General features: G+C 39.6%; 1 protein-coding gene across 4 annotated transcripts in view; it reads right to left on the bottom strand.

Annotated features, from left to right (window-relative positions):
- Positions 1-26,500, bottom strand: part of LOC123349104 (nuclear receptor coactivator 5-like) — a 30,774-nt gene that overhangs the window by 2,968 nt on the left and 1,306 nt on the right. Inside the window, exons 2-11 of one of the 4 annotated variants that reach the window (XM_044986849.1) lie at positions 24,110-24,176; positions 19,884-19,916; positions 16,532-16,612; positions 15,653-15,735; positions 14,647-14,862; positions 9,711-9,837; positions 6,837-7,036; positions 5,685-5,960; positions 4,738-4,956; positions 2,331-2,468 (exon numbers count right to left, since the gene is read on the bottom strand). In XM_044986849.1, coding sequence (XP_044842784.1) covers positions 2,331-2,468; positions 4,738-4,956; positions 5,685-5,960; positions 6,837-7,036; positions 9,711-9,837; positions 14,647-14,862; positions 15,653-15,735; positions 16,532-16,612; positions 19,884-19,916; positions 24,110-24,168 — 1,432 coding nt within the window. In that variant the 5' untranslated portion in view covers positions 24,169-24,176. The remainder of the gene's footprint in view (positions 1-2,330; positions 2,469-4,737; positions 4,957-5,684; positions 5,961-6,836; positions 7,037-9,710; positions 9,838-14,646; positions 14,863-15,652; positions 15,736-16,531; positions 16,613-19,883; positions 19,917-24,109; positions 24,177-26,500) is intronic. The other 3 variants (XM_044986850.1, XM_044986852.1, XM_044986851.1) reach the window with 3 other exon arrangements.

Genomic DNA, 26,500 nt, shown 5'->3' with positions numbered 1-26,500 from the left:
TTAACTATTTTGAGTAGTTTTCTATCATCTGCAAATTTTGCCACCTCACTGTTCACTCTCTTTTCCAGATCATTTATGAATATGTTGAATATTCCTACCCTTTGTTTCCTATCTTTTAGCCAGCTATGAATCCATGGGAGGATCTTCCCTCTTATCCCATGACAGCTTACTTTGTTTAAGAGCCTTTGGGAGGGACCTTGTCCACACCCCTCAAAGAATTCTAGTATATTGCCGAGGCATGATTTCCCTTTACAAAAACGATGTTAACTCTGCCCAACAAATGGTGTTCATCTAAATAATTCTGTTCTTTACTATAGTTTCAACCAGTTTGGTCAGTACTGAAGTTAGGCTTACCGGCCTGTAATTGCCAGGATTGCCGCTGGAGACTTTTTTAAAAAATTGGCATCACATTAGCTATCCTCCAATCATCTGGTACAGAAGCTGATTTAAATGATAGGTTACATACCACAGATAAATGTGAAATTGCAGAACTACTGAGTTCTTTCAGAACTCTTGGGTGAACAAACAGTAATAAGTCACTAGGACCGGATGGTAATTTATCAATTTGTTCCAAAACCTCCTCTGATGACACCTCAATCTGGGACAATTCCCACTTAAAAAGAATAGCTCAGGTGTGGGAATCTCCCTCACATCCTCAGCAATGAAGACAGATGCAAAGAATTCATTTAGTTTCTCGGCAATGGTCTTATCTTCCTTGAGTGCTCCTTTAGCATCTCGATTGTCCAATGGCCCCACTAGCTGTTCTTCAAATTCTTTTTTGGCCCTTCTAATTATATTTTTTACACTTCACTTGCCAGAGTTTATGCTCTTTTCTATTTTCCTCAGTATGATTTAACTTCCGCTTTTTAAAGGATGCCTTTTTGTCTCTAACTGCTTTTGTGGCTTTGTTGTTTAGCCACTGTGGCATTTTTTTGGTTTTCTCACTAAAAGTTATCTTAATTTGGGGTATACATTTAAATTGAGCCTCTATTCTGGTGTTTTAAAAAAGTTTCCATGCAGCTTGCAGAGTTTTCACTTTTGGCACAGTACCTTTTAATTTCTGTTTATCTAACTTCATTTTTGTGTAGCTCCCCCTTCTGAAATTAAATCCTACCGTGGTGGACTGCTGCGGTGTTCCCCCCCATCCCTGTAGCGATGTGAGACTCACCCCTGCGGCGCCTCCTGCTGGTGCCTTGGGAATTAGCTCATTTCCAGCCTTGGAGCGCCCTCTGCAGGCTGATATCCCACTGCTGGTAGGCCCCTGCATCCCTCCCTGGACTCCGGTGCCCTGTTATCTGGGGTGCTGCCCCCTGGCAGTAACCCCTCACTCTTGGGGTTTCCCCTCCCCGGGGAACCCCCACCTCTTATCCCCACCTCGCCTCAGTCATAGGCTACTGCCAGTCACCAACTAGCCCCCGCTCCCTGGGGCAGATGCAGTATAAGCCACTCATCACAGGCAAGGTTGAGTTTGGACCTGCTGCCTCTGCCTAGCCTTGGGCTGTTCCCTGCAACCCCAATACCCGTTTGGCCTTATACTAGGCCACAGCCTGATGGGGGTTTTCCAGGCCGGAGCTCCCTAGCTCCCGTAGCCTTCCCCCAGCCCTGCTTCACTCCAGGTACCTTCTCTAGCTCCCCAGCAACCAGGATGTCTCCCTCTACAGCTAGAGGAGACTGTGTCTGCCCCTGGCTTCCCTGTCTTTTATAGGGCCAGCTGAGTCTGTTTGGGGTGTGGCCACAGCTGAGGCTGCCTTCCTAAACAGCCTGGGCTTTTCTTTACAGCCCCGCCCTCTCCCAGGGCTGGCCTTAACCCTGTCAGGGCTGGAGTGGGTAACCACCCCGCTACAATCCCTCAGATGTTAACATTTTTTATGTTATGGTCACTGTTATCAAGCGGTTAGCTATATTCACCCTTGGACCTGATCCTGTGATCCACTTAGCATTTTCCATAGAGTATAGTACATAAACAAATAGAAACGTTTTTGTATTAAAACATCTTGGTTCCTTGGAGATATAGAATTAGAAAACCCTTGTACTAATTACACTATGTTGCTTTCACTCTAATTGCAATCATTAAACATAAAGCAAACATATCTCTCATTAGCAGATTAGCCTTTTTTAAGGAAGATTATTGCATTTTTTTTCCCCACTGGAAATTTCAAAACTTTTTAGTTAGGAGAGAAATCTGGCTGGCTAGCATCAGAAAGTTTTTGGCTACAAGAATTGCATCTACTACAGTAAATAATATTAAATCGATATTCAGAAAGACAGCAAAGTAGCTGGTCTCAAAATATTACAGATTCTAAGAATCTACAAAGCTTTCCTATCCTTACCTGGTGTTGGCAAAAGTCCAGGTTTCTCTCCAAGTAGTGGTCGTTTTGCAGGCTGATGGGGTGAATATCCTAGAAGACCAGGTCTTTTAGCAGGTGCTGCTAGAAGAGGTGGAGGTTTACCCTTTGCACCGGACATCCCTGTTTGGAAATTAGAGTGATTTTTTTATTTTATTTTTAATAACAAGAACATTTAATTTGTTTGAGCAGGATACTCACATTATTATTTAAACAAAGATTGATTTTAATTATAACAATATCTGGAAACATTCAGCTTGTAAATGCTGCTCCACTATTTGAAGTTTCTATAAAAAGTACAGTTGCAGACACTAGCAAATCTACTAGCATCATTCAGATTTTGCTAAGTCTTCAACCGATGCCAGTAAGAGCATTACTTTATTAAAGATCTAACACTACAGAAGTACAAGTAAAATCCTTCCAAGTTATTTAACACTACACCTACATGCAGGCATGCATATTGGAAAGTTTTACATCTCTACCACAAAGTACAGTTTTCCGCTGCATTAGTGGTGACCTGTAAACATGTTTACACTACAAGACAGACAGACACAAATTAAATTAATAAAGTGTCCTCGTTAGTAAAGGAAGATTGATAAAGACAGCAAGTAAAACAGGACTAAATTACTATGTAACAATTCATGTCAAATATATTTGACAAAAGACCCTAAGCAGACCCAATAACGACTAAGTTAAGACAACACAGCAGGACACCAGTTGTAATGCAAATTTGTGCCTAGTATTAGCCCCGAGGCTGAAGACTCAGATCATGTACAAACAAAATTGTGAATGTCTTATATTCTTATCATTAAGTTATGCTGATTTCCCAATAATTGTTAATATGCATCCCAATCATAAAAGCAACAAGCATTTAATTTAACCCAGCACAGGCTTAGTACTACACAAGAGTCTTAAGATCGAGGAGAATTCATGTTTAAAACCTGAACTGCTCTCAATGTCCCCGACGCCCCTTTGGTTTTCTATAAGCTTTCGTAACTTCAAAGAATTCTTTTACTAGAGCTTACCTTTGGCAACTGGAAAAGAAAGTCCCTTTACTATCATAATATTACAGGAGATTCATTTTTAGATAGGAACAGAATAGTTGTTCTCCTCTACCCCCCTGTCCTGGAAAGTTTGCTATGAAAGGTAGTATGGCTAAAATCATCCAACTTTTCTTTTCCTTTCTTTAAGCTATTGTAGCCTTTTTATTTAATACAAAATTACTAAATTCAATATAAACTCCATGGGTTCAGCTCCTGGTGCTACAGTTCCAAGCTCAAAGTGAAAATCACCCCATGGTGCTTCTCTCAAATTTGGAGACTCCAGGAACATGGATAGTGACCATAGAGACAATCAAGTACAAAGTTTTATCTGTACTACAAGTTTTATTAAACCAATAAGCGAAGCTATAATTACCCATGCATATATAAATCCTACAAAACCCAAGACTGTAGTCATATTCACATCCTCAGATATTCTAGGGTTCGATGGACCTCTCAACAGATGATCATCGACAGGGGATGGTTCCTGCGACATCTTTCCACTTTTACCCAACCAGGAAACATCTTTTATATTGTTGTTCTGACCACACCTAACACCCTATGCATATGCAAGGGCGTTTCAACCCTCTTTTCCCTTATCTGTACTTCCACACCCCACGAATACTGGGGTGCCTCATTTTTCATAGGTTATTTCTTAGTTCATTTTATTCTCATTAGCATCTACACACAACATGTAACCTGTGGTCAGGACATGATGTTACAATCAGGTGTCTCGTGCTCTTGGACAATACATTACAGTCTATTCCAGTTTTCTGTAACATCACCTAGTGGCACATCTTTTGCAGTAATCTTGTGACCTTACTGGCATAGGGTTATTCTTAGATCAACCACTCATGTCAAGCATTCTTAAGCCTATGGCTTACTATGGTGCAGCTAAAATCTTACAGGCCTCAGACTGTAAGTCTTTCATTCCAGCCATGCTTTACTTATATACCCAATACATACTCATCACTCCTAAATACGTGTAGGATTATAAAAGTGTGAGACCGACAATTTAAATCTATTTAGCATATATTGATTATATATGAAATAGCATATGAATTGACCATAAAAACAAAACACAATGATACATGGATGATAAAATAAACTAATTGGCTACGCTATTATTGAATCACCACTCTAAATATTTGCAAACGACTCTGATATTTTTGGGGTCCACATCCCTTCACTTTATTATACTTCCCATAACATTGATAATAATATTTCTATTACATTTTTGTGAGCAAATCTATTGCGTGAATGATCGAATCAGTCATGAAAAAAAAAATCAAGTTAGTAAAATAGTTTTAAATATAAAATTTGACATACGAGGAAGTTAAATTGTTACTAACCTGGTGTTGGAAGAAGAGCTCCTGATGGCCTATCACCCAACAATGCAGGTTTAGCTGGAGGAAGGGGCGACTGGCCTAAAAGAACATTCCTGTTGGGTGTCGGCAGAAGGGGTGGAGGTTTACTTAAGGTATGGGTGGCAGTGCTTGTACTTGGCATCACGTTTGCTTGATACAACGTGTCTTCAACTTCAGTTGAAGGATCAGTTTGTTCAACAAGGGCTAGTTTAAGAGAACAAAAACAAACAGCAGCAAAGTAAGTAACTCTTAAGACTACATCATTACAAAGACGGCGTGACCTATAATGATAAGATTATTTCTAATTATTAACCCCTTAACCTAGAGATTCAAGAAGTTTCTATAGGGCTGCTCCTAGGGATCAAGAGAACACCAGAATATCTTTCCAAAATACACGTTTTCTGCAACTTATGCAAGTTTGTTGGTTTGTTTTATCTGTTAAAGTTGTTCTGCTGAATTTCTCTTGAATACTTTGCAAAATATATATAATGGTTGAATTAATGGTTTTTATTAAACCACATGTGAAATTCTGCATAATGGTTCCTTCCAAGTGACTTTAATTTAGAATGCTTTTATATGTGTATGGTATTATTAAAACTTAAATGTGTGTCAGTGTTAACAGAAGAGCTATGAAAATTTACTTGTAACAGTGAATCTTATGGGAGAGTGATTGCTCATTGGATGGCTTGGATATAAAGATGAAGTGTTTGATGTGTGACCATTTCTATAGGGAATATGTATCTGATTTTAGGATAGATATACACGTGCTTTAATATACATTGACATTTACAGGTGGACTTTTGACCTTTTTCACCTTTATCATTTATATTTGTAGACTATTTATGTGTAATGTACCTGAGAGCTGGTTTTGTAACACAGGTTGATTTAAAAAAATGTTTAAAGTTGTATTTTGGGGAAAAAAGCATGAATACCTTCAAGCTCATCTTTCCTGGTCTTCAGGTAGTCACTTATTGAGTTCAACTCCTCACGATATAAATATTTTCCCTCACTTAACAGAAAGAGGAGATGTCTAATGCCTAGAGGCACACTGTAACTCCCACAGAGCTCCCGTTCTAGGTAGTCATCCGCCAGATCAGCTGCTTTGTGTGAAATTTCGGCACGCTCCTGCTGCTCACGCTCAGCAAAAATTTTCCCAAATGCTTTAACTACCAGAGCCAATGCATCCTCCATGGGCATATTACGGTGTACTACAGAGAAGAGAGATAGCTTGCTTTATCAGTCTTGTGTTCCCATCTACTTGACACATTTACAAAAAGACAAAAAACAGAGCTGTTAAGTCTGTGTGTAATTCAACTGAATGAAATTTAAAAGGTTTCTGTTTCAGTATTGATATGGTTATCCTGTAATTACAAAAGTTAGTTTGATTCAGCACAGCTATGTGCAATGTTACTTAACTACAAGTTGCATTTAAAAAGTTTCCCCAATTAAAAGATACAGGTCACTTGTCATCTTAATTTAAGCTTGGGCTAAAAAGATTCCTGGTTTCACACTTGAACAGTTGCGCACACATCTGATTGAAATAAGAGGAAAAGTAGGATTAGCATAGACTTTTTTCTTAAATTCAGAACATATTTTACCTGAATGGGGGAACAGGACAGTTAGGTATTTTTCATTTAAAAAGGAAGTGCCTTTTTAATAATGACTAGAACAGCTGTGTTCTTGTTAAGGGGAAAGATGTGAAATCTGAAGTTAAAGTTTTAGAAAATTGAAGACTTAAAATAGATGGATTTTAATTTGATCCATCTATGTAGCAGTAAGATAAGAATGTGAACTGTAATCATGTTATTTATATATAATGCCCTACTATGTTTGACAGCTTTTGTTGTCTATTTCATGCCATTTAAGAAAAAGAAATTCAGGGCAGATGGATTTGTGTTTTGTGAATTATTGGAAATTAATTCAATGAAGTATTTACAAATTGTCACATCTTAACTAGGTCAGGCTTTGTTAGCAAGAGGTGTAATGTGTCAGTATTTAATATTTTAACATGTTCAAAGAAAATTAAATTGCAGTTTTGAATGGGGACTATTTTAAGTGACATTTCTACATGAAGCTAAACTTACTTTTGATAGACTCATGAAGCATGATTACGGTGCAAGAGGAAAGTGCTACATTTGACTGTTCAACAAGAATACAAAATGGGGAACCATCATTTTTAACTTCTTGGAGGGCGCGTGTGAGACCCAACTCAGATGTAAGGTATATCATTTCCACCACAAGGCCATGATCCTGCAACCGATGGCCTATGACTGTTGCATATTCCCTTAAAGAAAAAAAAGAGGCTGGTTATTTTACAAATAAAAGTCTGTGTCACTGTTAGTTGTTGCCATGCTGTAGTTCATGTTTTGTATGCTCTAAGTTACAGGTAACAATTCTAGTTATGTGAAGTGTAAGAAACAATTTTCTTTCCACAAATGGCATGTTCCTTAAATCAGACAAGCTCTTTTAGATGACAGAATGGAGATATTTAAAAAAAAAAAAAACCAACATATACTGTACCGACTATTTTAGAAAATATTTGTATTAAGGTTCAACTGTTTGGAAATCTGATCCCTCCATATATGGGAATTTTTAATTGAGGATCCCTGTGGGTCATGTATTAAGTGCTATTTTTGGAAAGTATGTATATATATTAATACATTAATTATTGAAACTATTTATATTTAGCATTTTATTTATTCTAATTCATCACCTATATATCATCACTGATATAGTCAATTAAAACTTGACTTCTTTTCTCTTTCCACAATAGTATAAACTGTATGACTGGCTTTAGTGTAAGCCTTTTAGTTACATTAACTAGTTGGCTTTTAAAAAATAAATGTGTGAAGATAAAGAAAGGGCATTAGGTTTAAAGGGTATTTATGCTCAGCAAATGTATAGCACACATCATACTATATGTACACTGCTCCCTTTGTAACTTCTGAGTCTTATCTGCTTATTTTGCAGTTGAAAGTTTATTAGTGTCAACACTAGGGAAGCAACATAGATAGGGAAAAGCAAGCCCTGGTCATTTCGGCTTCCTCATCAGAACTGTTAGCTAACAGCCAATAACTATATTATAATATACACAAGACAGAAATGCAGATAACTTTGTGTACCACATGGTACTTACTGTTTTGGCAGTTAGGAAGATTCTGCTTTAACATGTAAACTAAGTATATTTGATGTGAAAGCCAGTGAAGGAAAATGGAGATCAAGACAGAAATAATTGTGTGTATAATTGATAACTGTATCAACTTTAGAAGTCTATTTTTACTAACTGCTTAGAGAACTGGAGTATGATCACTGCACTTCAGGTGACTCAACCAGCCCGGCTAAGTTGTTCCTTCAGACAAAGCTATAGTAATGGCAGTGTTTTCACCATGATTGCAGGTCTCTCTACTACTGAATACAGAAGAGACATTTCACAGAGCACTGACCCCCGACATCGTGCTATGCTGGGTACTGACAGAGGATTTGCCAACTGCATTTGAAGTGATCACCCACCATAACATCTTTCAGACCAGTGCCACAAATTAAGAGATGAGCAAAATATCTAGTGTAATCCAAGTAACATCTGAATATCAAAAGACTAATATGTCAGATGGAGAGAGGAAAGAAAGGGGATTCTCAGGTATAGTATTTACAGCACCAGAATCCAACACTTGAAGGACAGCAGCAATAACAGCACCGCTTTAGACTGATGAGTTTGTTGATTCCCTTACTAGAAGTCGTGTAAGATTCCAAAAAGTACGGTTTATTATCTATAAGTTTCCATGTAGTTAACCCATTTAAAAATAGCATATTGGTAATTAATTTTGTATTGGACACTAAATATAAAACATTCACTTTGTTATGGAAATGTAGAAGGCAAGAGAGAAAGGAAATAAATACAATTTAAGTGGTGATATTGAACATTAACTAAACATTGGATGTTAAAGTTAAGCTTTCTTGCACCAATCCTCCCGGTCCTCAAATAAATCCTATGACGAATGTATCAATGGATTGTCAAGACCTCCATATCGAAGTTGATCCTGGTCATCTCCAGGAGATGGACAATTATGATATGAAAGTTAATAGTTCTATGATAACCAAGAAGAAAGTTCTTTGCACTCTGCCTCATTTAACTCTCGTTTTGCCATATATATAATTTCATGATGTTTCAAGCCTTTACTTTGTATTTGTTAGAAAATGACACTGAATGCTTTAAATAGAAAACGTAAGGTCTTGCTATGAAGACTTCACTACTCAAAAGGATTAGTCTGAAAGAAAACCAAGTAACCTACGAGGAAAAAAAAACCCTAGAAAGTTTGCTTTTAGTTTAAAGGGATGTTGCACTTAAAACTTTCAGAATTTTTGTTTTTAATTTCTTTTGCTGTAAGCACCATTTAACATGACTAAAAGATTAGAGAATAAAACCTATCTGAGTTTACACATTTGATAGTGGCTTGTATATAGCCAGTTTCCCTTTTGCTTATGTGGATCTTTCATTTTGCAGCTGCAGAGAAAAACATTTGTTAAATTAGGAAAATATGTAAAATATTAAAATTGTCAAGGTGATTCAAGGACAGGTGTAGGATCTGAACCTACTTTTAACATTATTTTATATTGATTAGATTTCATGGTTTCTAAGAAGATTCTCCTATTAAATGCTAAAATGTAAACAAAAAAATTAAGAGTTGAGTCAGAGTTAATTTGCTTTAGAAGTAACCTTTTAAAAGTTCCTCCGTGTGCCCCCCATGCACACTTAACATGCTCAATGGCCTAGGAGATGCATAACAATTTAAAATACTTTAGAAAAGACTAAATAGAATTATGTTAAGGAATTTCAGAGAGGAAAAAGTAGGCTTAACACTCAAATATTACCTACATCCTCAGCTCTGAGAGAACAGTATTATTAAGTGAACATCTTAACTGGAAACCTTAAACACCTCATTTTTAAATTAGAAACCTACGTTTGTTCCTTGCTGATGGCCACAATGATACAGTCAGAAGGTCTTTCTTTATCATACTCTTTCTGTATCTGTTGGTAAAACTGTAGGTATAGCTTCTCCCTACGATCATCCCTGGTATAGTCATCATCTAAAATCAAAGAACAAATTGATTAAAAGGTAACAGTGACTGGAAACCAGCATCGGAGCTTCAGGAGTCTTTCCCACTCAGTTAAGTATTGTGGAAACAGAGAAGTCCACTAAAAAGTGAACTGTGAAACTAGTAAAAATGTATTTGTCTTAGACATGACACAAGGAATGTTATTTCACTAGGCAGCAATTTTATTAACTCGTCTGGGAATTATCCAGTAATAACTAATCCTATGCATGTCACCCTTCCTCCCTAAATCTGTTCTACCTGGTGGAAGACTGTCTTCAGACCCCCACTCCAAACCTGAGCCCAGCCCATTGTTAGCCCACTGCTCACCCCTCATATTAGGTCTAAAATGCTGGGGGGAAGAGTTGGTTCCTCACTGTACGAGACATTTGGAGGCCCAACCCTGTTCCCCCATCTTCTTTGGAAGATGCCTTCCCCTAAATCCACTTCCAACTCTGGTTCATCAAGGAACCAGACCTCTATTTAAGAAGTACTTCCACTGGAAACATGCAATCAGGAGGTGGCAGCAATTAGCTTGGCTACCTCCCCACATCCCTAACCAGGTTCCCATATGTTAACAACTCCTTCCCTAACATTGGCCAAAAATATACTCGGTCCCTGTCAGAGTCTTCCCTGAATAGCTGAGGTAATGCAATAGATTTTTACAAATTTAATCACTTCCTGATTTACACATTTTCTGGCCTCATGAACATGTGGAGGCCTGGTGGCTCTCTACCATAATCTCTGCTGCAAGATTTCAAACCAGATTACAGATACCCACAGGAAAAGGTCCTGATTCTGCCCTGTCTCTTTGCCCTAGTTGTTAAGTCAACCCCCTTACAAGATCCCAAATTGTTTTCACCTTGGTGCACAATAGTCGTTTCAGAGGCTACCAAAGAGCGTAAGCAGATATCAGCTAATCCCAGAGTATGCTCCTCCTCCTATGCAATCATCCCCTCCCCAAGGCCTAATACTGTGAACCTTCTGGGCAACTGTCTGCCCACTTCTGGGCCCAATGAACAACATTGTGCTCACAGATCTAATCATTATCTCTTGTCATCTGCTCCCTTGATCCAGAAAACCAGGTATGCAGCAAAACATAGCACATTCACACCACTGGTCTCTAATTCTCAACTGGAGGCCTCATATGCACCAAGTATGCATTTGGATGCCATCAACCAATTATATCCCTCAAGCCCCTATTGCCAGTTGCACTGCAGAAGTTGCTGCCCTGATCCTGAAAGAATGGCACCCAAATTCACCAGCAGGAACCTGATAATGTAAGCCCCTTTTATAAGACTGCCACAAACTGGAATTTTCTTGAGAAACTCCTGTCAACAGGAAGAAAGAGTGGCCTAGCATTAGCCAGCCTCAGCAATATGTGGGTCCTTAATGTTCGGACTGGACAAGTCCCTGCCTTCCCAAACTTCTCAAACTCTTGCAATACTATAGACTCCTCTTCCGCTCCCTAATCCATTGACATTATCAGAGTCAAAATGACTGATCGCTCCCCCAATATAAGTCCCTAAACTCCAAAACTCTACCTGAAATACCCCCTTGCTGATGTAGGCACGAGCGCATTGACTAAATACTAAAAACCATTAATACAGCTGCCTTGTTCAAATCTCCATACTGGCTCTATTAACATACCTGATGAACTCCCACTGGATCCCAAAGAATCTGAATAATGATGGCTCAGCAGGGATCTTCTGTAAGGCCTGTGGGGCGAGACCACCCATCTAACAGCCTCCTAACTAAAAACCCGCCACAAGGATCCAGAATATCCAACATCCTGCTACAAAAGGTGATTCTGATAAACAACTGAGACAGTCATTGATGCCAGCCCATGGCGTATCAGACACCACACACTTCAGGAACTGGCCAAATCTTGGGCAAGCCTACCCCAAAACTGAGTCAATTCTCTAAAACCCTAAACGTTCATTGGGCTGCTGATCTCTGCATTAATCCAAGCACAGTCACGAGCCAAGGTTCCAAAGGGCCAGCGACATCTGCTCAGGCTCCTTGTCAGCTCCTGGTGCCACATCTCGAAATCCATCCACCTGCAATCAAGACAGCATGGGCTATGCCATTATTAATCCCAGGCATATGTTAGCAGTAAAATAGATTTTACAAGTTAAGCACTGCAGGACAAGTGCCCTCACCAACCTTGTAACTCTGAGTGACCTGGAGGAGTGGGTGTTAATATGTACCAATGCCATGTTGTCGCTATAGAATTTCACTTGTTTGCGAGCTCCTCTCCCCCCAGATCATCACTGCAACTAAAATGGGGGGAAAAACCCAGTATACTATCTCCCAGCGTATATGATCACTAGGCATCTCCAAGCGCACTACGTGCCCTGGTAAAGGCCCCAAACCTGGTGTCCCCAATGAGTGAACTTTCAGGTCTGTCTCTACCCCAGCTAGGCATCTAGCAGGAGATACTCTTCTCTCCAAAAGGTAATTCCATTAAAGTGATTTAGGAACTGAGCTGTTCCCACGCCCATAAATTCATCTTCATTTCTTTACTCATACTTTTAAAATGGCTGGGCCTAGCTATCCCTGTCATGGCAGCTGATGGCAGGGCACAAAATGCTTATCTGGGTACTATCAATCTGCATGCAAAACTAAGAAGGCAAACAATAGCCTGCAGTTCATGCAGCATAATCTACTTGGCTGCTCTGTCCTTCTTCATCCCAATAATTCTGCAAGTTTATGCACAGAAAGTCTAGGGATGCCAATCTCTATATCTAACTTGATCCCTTTTTTCTTCTGATAGCAGTTATCACAGGCACTGGCTAAGAGGAGATCAATAAGCTGGCACACTTTAGAATCTGCCCTGCCCATAAACAAGAAGGCATCCAGGTAGTTTACTATTTGCTGTAAACCCAATTCCCATACCACTGACCTCCAGCGTGGGGCTGAGTCCAATATTGAGCATCCCACTGCTATGGCCTTGTCAAAATAAAAGCCGACCTACCAGATAAAACCCCACAGGTCTGAAATCTGAGGGGGTTTACTGGTAGCAGTCAAAAAGCCAACCTAATGTTACATTTCACTAAAATTGCCCTGGGGCTGCAAGTCCTCACCATGTTCACAATGGCACCAAAAGAAGAGTAACATACTGAACATAATTCCCGGTCTATTGCATCATACATGGAGCTTCCAATACTCCTTGGTGCCTTTTTGGGGACCAAACCCAAAGGAGAAACTTGCAGGTCAGTCATAGGTAAGTGCATGAATAGCCCTGTAATTCTGTTAGAAACAATTTGTTAAATCTTGCCCCTTATTATGTCTCTCAAACCCTCTACAGATGTCAAATTTTGAGACCTGTGAATTCCAACTCCTTCATATGGTATCCCAAATCCTACTATAAACTCCTCCCAAAAATATGCCCCATTTATCTTGTTAGGGTAATCCCAGGGAAACACCCAAAGCACCTTGAGCTGGAGATAAAGCTCCTTCCTCCATTCCTGCTACTTGGTCCTGTGTGTGGGGATAGAGGGAGCATCTGACTGATCCCTCCTTCTACTGGTCTGGAACTTTCCACAAATGCTGTGGCAAATGAGTGCCCGGTGAACACCGAAACACTTCTCGCATGTGATTTTTTATCTGCAGAAGTTCCAAAAACATCCACTTTCACTGAAGTCCCAGCATACTTTACTGCAAGAATCAGATCTCTGGTTAGCCTGCTGTGGAAACAATAAACTGCTGTTGGTATGTATGAATGGCACTGACCAAGTCAGGATCATCTGATCTAACCAGAGGCCATTATCAGCCCTGTCACACCTCATTTGTGGATATGTAGCATTCAGCCTGTAACTTAAATTCCTCACCTTAATGGACCCATGCTATACCCCCAAATTTATTGCAGGCCCAATAGAATATGTACATATATTTGTACAAGGCTAAGCCTCTCTGGATATTTGCCAGACATCACCCCAACATATATCAAAAAGGCAGGTTGTCAGTTTTCCCAGGTTCAAGCCACCCTTTGATACCTCGCATTCTCAGTGTCCCTCTTATTCCTCTGCACTCTACCTTCCATCATTGCTTCCCTGTATAATGAGAATATTTCTGTGGGGTTTTTTAAGTGGCTTTGAGGAGGTACACCCCCCGACTGGAGATGGCATTCCTGTACAAGCCTGTTTTATTTTCACCTGGAAGACAAAAAGCTGACAGCTGCAGTGGAACCCGCCATATCACCTGCTCCCCACCACCCTGTGATGTACTCATCTCTATGGCCTTCGCACCTATCCCTACATTGCAAGCCTAAGTGAGATTCAGTACCTGCATTCCTACCACTCCTTGATTGGTAGCTCTTACCCTGCTGATGAGACCAGAATTGATTTGGCTGCTGCCATTACCCCAAACTGGAGTCCATGTTGGGCATGCAGTGGTTCCCATGCTAGATTCCCCAACAGAAGTTAGGGGATAAGGAGAACAAACTTCTGTAATTTGAGGACCAGAGAATCCACAATGATGTTTAAGTCTGGCCACCTGGCTGGAAGAGTAATTTCTCCTGAAGCCTGTACCCCAGACTGCCTGGGGAACCCAGGGCAAATGGGATGGAACCCTCTGTGGAAGCCCTCCCAGTCACCCCAAGAGGAGCTCCAGGGGTATCCTCCAGCTCAGAGGCTCCCTCCATTATCCCTGTGGAAAAATCTGCTGCCTGTCTAGTTCTGATTCTGTCCATGGGGGAAGGGGCATGGCCCTCCACACTGTACCATCCTGTTCCGCCCCCCACCTGTCCAGGTGCATCTTCCAAAGTACATACCCTCTGCACTCCCCAGAGCCCAAACTCACCCACTACCGGCAAAGGAGATACCCCTGCCGGGGGGACCACACTTGCAGCCCTTGCTGTTCTCCACTTCTCTCGGGAGCAAGGGGCGGTTGGGCCAACTTCCACTGTTGAGGATTCATGCTCCGGATCCTGTCGCCTGGAAGAACCTGGCTGCTGGGCTGCCACTGCTGCCTCTTGTCTTCCGGGTATCCCTGGGGTCTCATGCAGACTGGGACCTGCTGGGACCACCGCCGTCAACTTGATGTATCTTTGGACTCCCTCACACCAGGAGGCACCCCATGCTCCCACTCTGCTGGACTACTTCCCTGCCAGCATCTAAGCTATTGCTTTGAGTGTGTAATGATGTCCCAGCAAGGGGGAAAGGGCTTGGATGCATAGGAGTCCCTGGGCTTCTAATGTGCTGCTCAGACCACACAATTGTCCAGGATAAACCCAATCATCCCTTCCATACCTAAGAGGAAGTGGAGTTCCCACAGGGTGTGGGAGACCCTTAAAGAAGCCTGTAGACTGCTGGCCTGTCTCCCCAGCCAGGAAAGATTGACACCATAACTAGAGTGTGATTCGGGCCCTTTTCTCAGGCTTCAGCTTTATTCTTCCCACATAAACTAACACAATATGTCAACTGTCTCTTCCTCTCAGTGCAAGGTCTTTTGAAGAGGCCTACTGATTCCCCACACAATTAAATTTTTTCCCAGCCATTTGCCAGAATCATCCTGCTCCAGGGCCTGCCAAAGGCACCAACTTGCTTCCTGTAGCTCTCCCACATGAGCCAGGAATTTCTTACCAGAGCCTCCCTGCTCCGGGCCTGCTTCCGAGTCACCTGCTGTCTTTTACAGTAACCTGATCCCTAACTGATCAGTCAAAGGTGAGGTTGGGCCCCAAGTTCCCTTAAGGGCCAGGCACTCTGTGACCAAACCACGGAGTTCCTCTTTCTCCTGCAGACCCACACAAAGGCTGCAGGGGGTATATTCTAACAAAAAGGAATATCAATTAGTTATAAATTCTTACCTTTGGGGGAATACTGATATCGCTCATAGTAATCTTCATTTCCTGTTGAATAGTCATACTGTTGTCCAAATAGTTCTTCAAAACTAAGGAGGAAATAATATTTTTGGGGAAAAAAATATATTCAAAACATGATAGCAGGCCAATTCATACAGATATATACACAAACTAGGAAGATAAAGGCTTTAAACAGTTGTAGTGCAAAAGTTGTCAATATTGAATTTCAGAATAGATGACTTTAAGCCATGAAGAGGTAAGAAGTGTTAGTCTTTCCATACTTAAAAGACTAAGCTAATTTTCCATTAAAAAGCATTTGACTTCCCAAGTAGCTTCACTAAAGCTAAAGTACATTACAAAAAAAGATCATTGTACAATGATCTATAAAGCCCTGAAAGTTCTTGGATCCAATTGCTAGAGTTCAGTCAAGACTGGTTGAAGCAGAGAGCGGAAATGCCTCCAAGACTCAACTCTAAGATCAGTGGCAGGGCATCTTCAACAGACAGCTCTCTCCTCCAAAATTCACCCCTGTGAAGATTCAAAGTTTGGTGTTTTCAGGGTGCAACCTTGGTATGTTTTACTACTGGGGTCTGACCATCATATAGAAATAATCTTATTTTAACTCTATTTTAAAACAACTGTAGGGTGCCCAGGTGCTATAGCATTAGATACCATGAACAAACTAGGTGTTTAAAAAAAACCTCAACTAATTAGGAAGTTTTAACAGATATACAAATTCTTGTCATGTAAATATCAGCGACAAAACCATAGTCATTACAAAAGTGAGGTTGTTTATAGACAGAAGTATTTTCCTACAGATAAATGGGTTGTTCACAAAGTCTTTAAATAATTTATATAGCTATCCTATTGAAAAGTGTGTCTTACCTATTCAGATCTTCAAAGTCCTTTGAATAACCATCTTGGGGAGAATAAGGACTTTTCTGGTATGGTCTATAAGGATTTATGCTAAAAGAGGCAAGAAACAGGAGATTAGGTATGTTTGATCAAAAGAGCTTTTGCATGGCTACAATTAAAAAGCTTAAGTTTTACATACTAGTACTCTAAAGTTCTTAATGGACTTTCCAAATTCCTGTTAGTTTTGGTTTAAAAACAAATGCCATTATAAAAGAATCTGCTTAATTCCAGGGCGGCAGTATTATGGTGAAGCAAAACATATCTTCCTTTCAGTCAAAGGAAGACAAAACATTCCCAAAAACTTTCCTTCACAAATCTTGGGCATCTGCAAGCCAGTGACACTTCCATATTTCCTTGTAAGGTTTTGCCTGCATTGATCTAGGTCTACACTGCAAGCTAGGGGTGCGATTCCTCTGCTCCTCACACATACTTACACTACCTCTCATCAAGATAGGTCAAGTATAAATAGCAGTGCCGCCACAGTAACACTGGTAGTGGCCATAGAGGCATGGCTGAGCCATGCCAAGTATGTACTCGCCTGAAACCAGCTCAGCCATGCTTCCATGGCCGCTATCAGTGCTAACGCAGCTGCACTATTATTTATACTTGCGCTATCTCAACGAGAGCTAGCATGTGTGTAGAAGCAGAGGAAATCACATCCCTAGCCTGAAGAGTAGACAGTCTTAGAAAAAAATGCCTTATAACATAAAACAAGGCAGCTACATTTTGTTTACAGCCAGCTTCTGCTGATGTTTTATTCTTCCTTTTAATGAAACGTTGATGTCATACCAGCTGTCATTAAGTTTTTCAATCACAGATGAGACATTTTAGGGCAAGTGTTATTTACATTCTGCTTACACCACCTCTATCTGTAGCTTTGGATGATCTAACATTTCCCCCTGAACCCATAGTTGCTAGTGAGTGTAGAGTCTGAAGCACATGCTGTTAAGCACAAGTTAACACAACTGATTTTGGATCTTGCAGTTAAGACTTAACTGATTTGTTGTCCATAACAAGATGTGGTAAAAACTAAGTATATAAATGTAATTTAAGCAAGGCTTTTGAATGGTAGTAAACTTCAGTTTACCTATAATTTTGAGCATTTAATTTGCTATAAAAATCCAATCCTATACACTGGTTCATTTTGTTCTGCAAGAGATGCCTATGCTAACAAAGCCAAATATATTTTCACACGAAAGGTCAAAGGTGAGTGCTTCACTTTCTTATTCTTAATATTTACATTATGGTGGTAGCCAGAGGCCCCTGTGAGGATTAGGGTTCAAAGTGCTATGTATTGTACAAACTGTTAGACAAGGTTCCTGCCCCAAAGAGCTTACACTCTAAGACAAGCAACACAAAAAGGGTGGGGGGAACAGGGAGACAAATAATGTATAAATATACACATACATACTGTTTTAATTGTCTTGATGTAGAGACACCCTAAATTTGCATACAAATTTAAAATGAGTTTAGTTTATGTATTACAGTTAGGAGAATGCAGTTTTTCTGCACTGGCAAGAGGACTGACTAAAAGCCCTAATAGAACTTGATCTCTAATGTCTATAATATTTCAGTTCTACTTCATCAGAAAGAAGAGCAAGATAGGATTTGACACAGAAAGGACTGGACACACAGGAAGGATCACAAGAGTTATTTGGGAAAACCTTCTTACTCTGAGGTGAATGGGGGAGGCTAGTATGAGAAACTTAAGTCACGAATAGACCTTGTGCCTGGGGATTTGATGAAGATCACATAGGCTTGGTAGAAGTTTTGTTTCATGAAGGTAGTGCCAAATATGAAGTCCATAGGATAAAAGGAATAAGCAGATGGCTCAACATGAACAAGTCAAAAGTAAGTTGCTTTGAATGGGAAAACAGGCTGACTAGGATGATGTCCAAAACCAAAGTCAATAGGCACAATGAAAAGTAGCATGATATTTGGATGCCAACCAACCAATAGGAGAAAAGGCAAAGTTAAGACAAAAATCTCTTGTCAAGAGATCAGGAATCTTGCGACACCAGCAGAGAGCCAGCTTCACTTGAAATAAACACTGTAGTTGACTTAAGTTATTCATATTTTTAACTATGTTGTCAAAGTTACAAATATTTTATCACCTGAAAAATGGAACTGATAGCTATTCATGATAATTAGAAAACTGCTTTGGAAATCCTAGCACGTCAAAAAACTATTCAGGAACTAACTATATATAAACTGGATGTGCCTAATTCTTAGTTGCATGCCAGGCACCTTGACAAGGTAGGTCCAATCTACCACAAGAGAAATGGTACCAGCAGCAGGTAATACAGATTATCACATTGCTCAAGTACAGAAATGCTAACATCTTGGGAGATATCAGCCATTTGAAATGGACGGGGATCCTGCAACATGATCCTGTTGCACTTGCAGCCAGCTCTACCAGTATCAGCACTTTTGAGCTGTGCTATTCCATGGCTGCTGCTGAGATAGCAAGAAAGAGACAAGGATGAAAGGATGACTGGATGGACAAAAGTGGTGGTCCCAATACTAGTCCAAAAATTATTTTGCAAAGAATGAGAAGAGGACACTTCCATATCCAAAAGATTAGAAGTTTAGTTTTAAAAACTTAGTTTCTCAACCTAGTTAGTAAGAATTTGGATTCTCCAGGAGTCTTAATTATTTTGATGGAATAATCTGATATAGCCAGGAATCTAAGGTGGATAATTCTAAATAAAATATTGTTTCCACAACACAAATCTAGTAACTTCTATAAGTTTTCATTCATTATCAGAAAACTTTTGAGAAAGCCAGTAAAAGAATGCAACTGTACAGTTACTTCACATTTCAGGATTTCTTCAAAAATAAACATTGATACTTCCCAGAATGACTATCTCATAAATCGGGAGAAACAGACCAAAGTCTTAAATCACTGTGTTGGTAATATAAAACAGAATATGAAAATGTGGGAAGGAAATGAAGAGGGAGATAAGAGGCTAAGGAGGCACTACTTGGGAAAAGAAAATGGTAAGAATAGAAGAAACTGGGGGAAATAATGTGCACATTGTGAAGACCTGAAGACTGATCAAGAACTCATTCATGCTAGTACTAAAGGAATATTAAGAAAAAGTGAACAAAAGCTGTAAGATTGTCCCCTCTAACATTTACTAAAGGAGTTTTATTTACTTTGATACAAGTCTAACTTATGAAGACATCTAGAAGGGAAAACAAGTGTATGCTTACAAATAGAATGCACAATAGCGTTTTTACACACAAAACTGGATGAAGAAAAAGTCCACCTTTTTATAATCTACTTAAAAACTCAATAAATCTGTTACATATTACTTACTCCAGAAGGCGTGGAATCCATCCGGGTCTATGCCTGGACCCAAAATGAAAAGAGCTTGGATTAAGTTATATTGACGACAAACCGTAAAAAAACAGCAGTTAAATCAAGATTAGTAAAATGTGCTGAGTTTCTTCAGCAGCACGACCTTATGCACCACACTTTCAGATTATCACAAAATGTTTTAAAGAGTGAATGACAAGCTAAAGAAAAAATGGAAATTGTGTTGTGTTGTAAAGGAATCTGATTTTTGGAGTAAGTGTGTTCCTTGAAGCTCTCTCTTGTAGGCCCCAAGTACCCAGAGGCATATGCAAACCTTACTCACCTCAATTGTAGAAAGAGAAAAAGAGCAAAGAAAGGAGAGTTAGCGATACTGATTAAATGAAATTCAACTTCTAACACTAGCAATCTATATTTTATCCCTCATGCCATGAGCTATGCAGCAGTTCTGAGCCATATAGCAGGGCATTAGATTGCTCCTAGAATTGCCATTTCTAATATTCTATCAAGAGATGTGTACAGAGGAATATTTTATATGTATTTATACAACATACCCAAAAAATGATCCAGTTGGCTGCTCTGCTACTGTCTAACAAAAGATTTCCCTTTTTCCTGATGCAGATTGTTGGTAAATCTGACCTTTCCATGACAAACTTCAAAGGGTTTTGAAATACTTGATTTTGTTCACCTGGCAAGAATAACTGTTGGCCAAAATAAGAAATCCTAAATTCTGATCTCCTTACCAAAAGACATTCTTGGATATGTATATTAATTTTATTTAGTGAAATGAAAGTTTGGAAAGAAATAAAGGTAATTGCTTGCTAAACATTAAATTTAGAAAGCCGTTCAGAAAAGAATTAGAAATTGAGTAAGAAATTACCCTTGTGTAACCGAACAAAAATTAGGATAATAATCTTAATCCTCCAGAGCTTCTGGATGAAGTAGCTACAATAATAACTAAATGGTCTTATATAAAAGTGGGACTGACTGAAGATCTAGTCTCAAACACTTTCTACAAGAGCTTGAAATTTTAATACTAGAACTTGAAAGTGACATGGTGCAATAGGAGAGTGGACTGTTCAGAGAAATAAGACGACCAGCACAGGAGGAAAGAAAGAAACAAGTGAGCTGTCCTAATTATCTCCTATAGACACTGCTACCAGATGCTCTTGCTTATGCTCAAAGTATCACTATGAGATCTAGAAATGGATACCAGAAGATCCTGTACCAATCGAGAGAGATTTTTTTTTTCCTCTCTGTACCACAAAGAAAAGACACTTCATATCTAATTCTATGCTGAAAATGCAGGGGTCTTCATGCTCTGAGTTTCAGATATTCTGTGCATTTAATTATTGAGAAATCAAAATGCACTCTAAGCCCTTCTATTTAAGCTGTTAGTTATAAGGCTTCACGCACGACAGCAGAAAGGTACATCTAGGATTACACTGACAGATGTATTACTTAGAAGAAACAGATTCTTCAAGCTACAATGATAGTATAATGAGGACAGCTGTTTGGTCTTACTTCATTTACTTTGACTATTCTCAAATGAATGTCATTGGACAGGAGAATGTAAAAGCTACTTAAATTCAACTGATGGTGTCAGGTTCTATTTAACTGCTTGAGTTAAAAAATATATATCCTGGAAGTTTTACATGAGGTCTGAAGATAAAGAAATAGGTTTGGACTTAGTGCCTCCTGGGCAATTCTCATTGCTCTAAAAATTGCTTCTTGGGGTAGGTCAAGACTTTTAGTGTCCCAAAGGTCAGAAAATTGACAAAGTTACTAAATATCTACTAGCTAGAGGAGTAAACCTACTAGTCAATGATAGATACAAAAGATAAGTAGAGAGCCTCCACATCAGTGAGCTCCAGGAAGAATCATGTGTTGTAAAGTACAACCTCCTGCCATAGGTAATGGAAGTGCTAGAATTCATGCATTGGGCTCCAGCTTTCATATCAGCATCTGGCTACTTGATATCTGATAAATGTGAAGCTTCACCAACTTCTAGCTACTGGAAAGGAAAAGATGCTCTCTGGATATTGCAAGGGTAAGAAAAACATAGAACAAGTTTCCGGTACTCTAGTCTTCTCCCACACCACAGATTTTTATTATTATTTATTTATTGGGGGGGGGGGAGGGGAGTTGTGAAAAATTCTAGCATTGATTTATGCTGATGAGATTTTGCCAGATGCCAGCAGACCAAAACTGATACTCTCCACTATTTCATTGCTGCCCACACAAATAGGAGTGATTAGTCTTATTAATTTTACACTGCTAGTGGGCACAGCTATGAGGCACTGCAGACTCAGGAAACCACCACCACCACCAGCACATTGGCTTATGTTCAGTAGGTCATCTTCACAACAGAAGTGGCTAGAAACAGTCTGTTTTTTAATATGAAAGCTTGAATTCTGCAAAGAAGTGATGGTTAGGCCTCTCCATGCAGAGAAGGCTTCCCACTGGTGAGCAGGCACATGGTTTTTTCAATCTCTACCCTTGATATGATAATGCTTTGATGTCTGTGTTACCTTGAATAAGCTTGTTCAAAAGATATTTTGTAAAGATAGTCCGTCTTATCTATTTTAATATACTTTTAATTTAGACAAGTTGTAATCTAGTTTCATTTTGGTCCTTTATTATTTATCAAACTATGGAACTCTAAGCCTTACCCACCCCTTAACATTTTCTTGAGCAAATATCCACATTGAAAATGGGTGGAAGGACAAAACCTTTCAGGACACTGGCTGATAATTAGCCACAGTAGTTCCTCTGTAAGAAAACTGTGAATTATTGCTTCCCAATCCTTGGAGACTAGGCTCCTCAACAGAACCCTGCTCTCTACTTCCACAGTTCATCCATTTAGCTCTGAATTATTATGCCCCTTCCTTTGAAATGTTTAACAACAATTACAGAAAGAAGCATATGAAATTCTTTGAGTCGCAAACTGACCTTCCACCAGAGCACTAGAATGTCAAATTTATCATCGTGGATGAGATTTCTCATATTTAATTTCAGTGCAAGATGGCTTTTTTTTGTTTTGTTATGCAAGCACAAAAAGAAACCACTTTTACACAGTGATTCCCCGCCCCCTTCAAAAACAAAGAGATATGAAATTTGAAAAACAACCTATTTGTCATGTACTGGTCCTCACTGATATATATGAAAAAATGTTCAAAGTCTTGATCCTGCAATTTACAGCATGTAGGCAAACTACTGCACCCTCATGGAGCCCTACTGAAATCAACATGGCTCTGTATGGGCACAACAGTCCATCCATATGTTGTAAATTACAAGATCAGGGCTTAAGGGTGAAATTCACTCCTGTACAGAGGACCAGCACTAGGTCTGTGAACCACTTGAATTCTCATAGGATGTAAAGACTGCTTTTGGACATCAGCTGGGATTGAAGTGGTGCATAGACTTTGTGCTAGTCTTCTGCACAGGAGTGAATTTCACCCCATAGAAGTTAGAATTGAAAATGTAACTAACTGACTGAAAATGTGTTGTCCAAGCACAATATTTTAGGAATGCTTTTGAACACCGATTCGCACAGACATCTGAAAGGTGTACTCAGGGTGTGTTCAAACAGTACAGTACTACCAACAACTGGATAGAGTAATTCCTTATTCCTCTATAAATTACACAAATGACACTAACAGTATATACAACATTCATTTCAGAAAATTTTACAAATTGTAGTTCTGATACTGACTACAAAGTTCATTTCAATCTATTGTTTCATAACATAAAATGCACACGATAAAAGTAACAATTTCCAGCGGATACCAAATGCTCATATGTTGATATTTTAAATGCTTAGCTAATTTGTTTTCTAGATTATAGAAGTAGAATATCACTGTTTCATGCTAAACATAGGCTCAAATGTTAAGCATGTGATTAACGTCACACACTAAGTAGTCCCACTGTAGTCAATGGAACAACTCACTGCATCAAGTTAATATGCTGAAGTCTTCCCAGTCTATGTATTTCATAGAATTATAGTAAGTAGAATTGTGTGTGGCTGTTTCTATTTCCTTTCTTATATATTCTTTATATATGCATGTTTGTTTTGTTAAAGACATTCAACTCTTTAAAGTGACTGAATTTTAAAACAATGACAGTGAAATGAGCACAATTCTCAGACTCGTATATGAAAACACTAACACATATTTTCATAAGTATCTGTAGAAACAATTGTTGAAGTATTTATATTTATTTTACTTTACCTTTTATCCACAATAGGTTTCTGAACTTGACCCCTGGTAACCTTAACCCAAGATGACATTTTAATTCCTAGGAAAACAAAATACATTGCATTTATTCTCTTCACAAGTGAAGTGAGAAAACAGTCTTAAAACAGCAATAGTACATTGCAAAACTGACAGCTTGCAACTTGTTAAAAATATTGTATTTCATAATCAAGCTTGTGGATCATCTCTAGTTGAGTGAGATCCCTTTGTATGTTTTTGCAGTAACCTTAACTATCTTGAGTAATTTTTATCATCATCGGTAAAAGTTGCCAGTTCCCTTTTCACTCCCTTTTCCAGATCATTTATGAATATGCTGAACAGTACTCGTCCCAATACAAATCCTTGGGGGACCCTGCTATTTACATCTCTGCTGCAAAAACTGACCATTTATTCCTACTCTTTGTTTCCTGTGTTTTAACCAGTTACTGATCCATGAGAAGCCCTTCTTATCCTATGACTGCTTACTTTGCTTAAGGGCTTTTGGCGAGGGATCCTGTCAAAGGTTTTCTGAAAGTCGAAGAACACTATATCCACTGGATCACCCTTAACTAAATACTTGTTGACGTCCTCTAAAAATTCCAATAGATTGAGGAGCCTGGTTTCCCTTTACAAACATATTGTGTTCATCTAGCTGTTTGAATTTTATTCTTTACTATAACCTCAATCAATCAATTTGCCTGGTACTGAAGTTAGGCTTCATGACCCGTAATTGCCGGGATCACCTCTGGAGCTTCTTTTAAAAATCCAGTATTACATTAGCTATGCTCTAGTCATCTGATACAGAGACTGATTTAAGCGATAGGTTACATACCACAGTTAGAAGTTCTGCAATTTCATGTCTGAGATCCTTCAAAACTCTTGGGTGAATACCATCTGTCCCGGTGACTCTTTACTGTTTAATTTATCAATTTATTCAAAAACCTTCTCTACTGACACTTCAAACTTGGACAATTCCTAAAATAGGTCACCTAAAAACAATGGCTTAGGTGTGGGAATCTCCCTCACATCCTCTGCAGCAAAGACTGATGCAAAGAATTCATTTAGGTTTTCTGCAAATGTCTTGTGTTCCCTGAGTGCTCCTGTAGAACAGGGATGGGGAACCTACGGCTGGATCCAGCACATTGCTTCATTTCATCTGGCCTGCAGCAAGCCTCCGCTCTCTGAGTTGCCAGAAGTCCGGTCGGCTCTGCGCAGCTCCCGGAAGCGACAGGCACGTCTCTGTGGCCTCTAGGAACTGGGGTGACCAGGGAAGCTCCGTGCACTACCCCCGCCCCCAGCACCGGCTCTGCAGCTCCCATTGGCCAGGAACCATGGCCAGCAGAAGTTGCGTGGGCAGTGCTTGTGCGTGCGGGGCGGCTTGCATCACACAGAGCCGCCTGGTTCCTCCACCTAAGGGCCGAACACGGTGGCTGCTTCTGGGAGCGGCGCGGAGCCCCAGTAGGCAGGGAGCCTGCTTTAGCCACGCTGTGCCAGCGACTGGGAGCCACCTGAGGTAAGCGCCATCTGGCCGAAGCCCACACCCCAAATCCCCTGCCCCAGATTGGAATCCCCTCTCAAACCCTAACTCCTTTTTTTTTTAGCGCAACTAGCCAAGAACACAAAAACTTTCTTGGACTGCCTAATAATACTTTTACATTTGACTTGCCAGAGTTTATGTTCTTATTTTTCTCAGTAAGATTTTACTTTCAACTTTTAAAAGATGCCTTTTTGCCTCTAACGACCTCATTTACTCTGCTGTTAGCCATGGTGGCATTTGTTTTGGTCCTCTTACTGTTTTGTTTTGGTTGGGCGGGGGGTGGGGGGGACAAAAATATTTAACTTGAGCCTCTATCACGGTGTTTTTAAATAGTCTGCATGTTGTTTGCAGGGATTTCACCTTTGTGACTGTTCCTTTTAATTTCCATTTGACTAGCTTCCTCATTTTTGTATTAGCCCCCTTTTTTAAGTTAAATGCTACTCTGGTGGGTTTCTCTGGCAATTTCCTCCCTACAAGGATGTTAAATCTAATTACATTATGACCGCTATTACTGAGCGGTTCAGCTATATTTACCAGTTGGACCAGATCCTGTGCTAAATCAAAAATTGCCTCTTCCTACATGGGTTCCAAGATAAGCTGCATTTATTCATGTTGTCCCTGCTTCTAGTGACATACCTAGTCAATATGAGGATAGTTGAAATCCCCCATTATTATTGCATTTTCTACCTTTGAGACTCTCTAATCTCCCTAAGCGTTTCACAATCATTGTCACCATTCTAGTCAGGTAGTCAGTAATATATTCCTTCTACTAAACTCTTATTGTTCAAGCACAGAATTTCTATCCACAGAAATCCTACAGTACAATTTGATTAATTTAAGATTTTTATGTT

The sequence above is a fragment of the Mauremys mutica genome, chromosome 14, assembly GCF_020497125.1.
Source record: "Mauremys mutica isolate MM-2020 ecotype Southern chromosome 14, ASM2049712v1, whole genome shotgun sequence".
Taxonomy (NCBI): Eukaryota; Metazoa; Chordata; order Testudines; family Geoemydidae; genus Mauremys; species Mauremys mutica.
The sequence above is the reverse complement of the archived record's forward strand: the minus strand, read 5'-3'. Positions and strand labels throughout refer to the sequence as shown.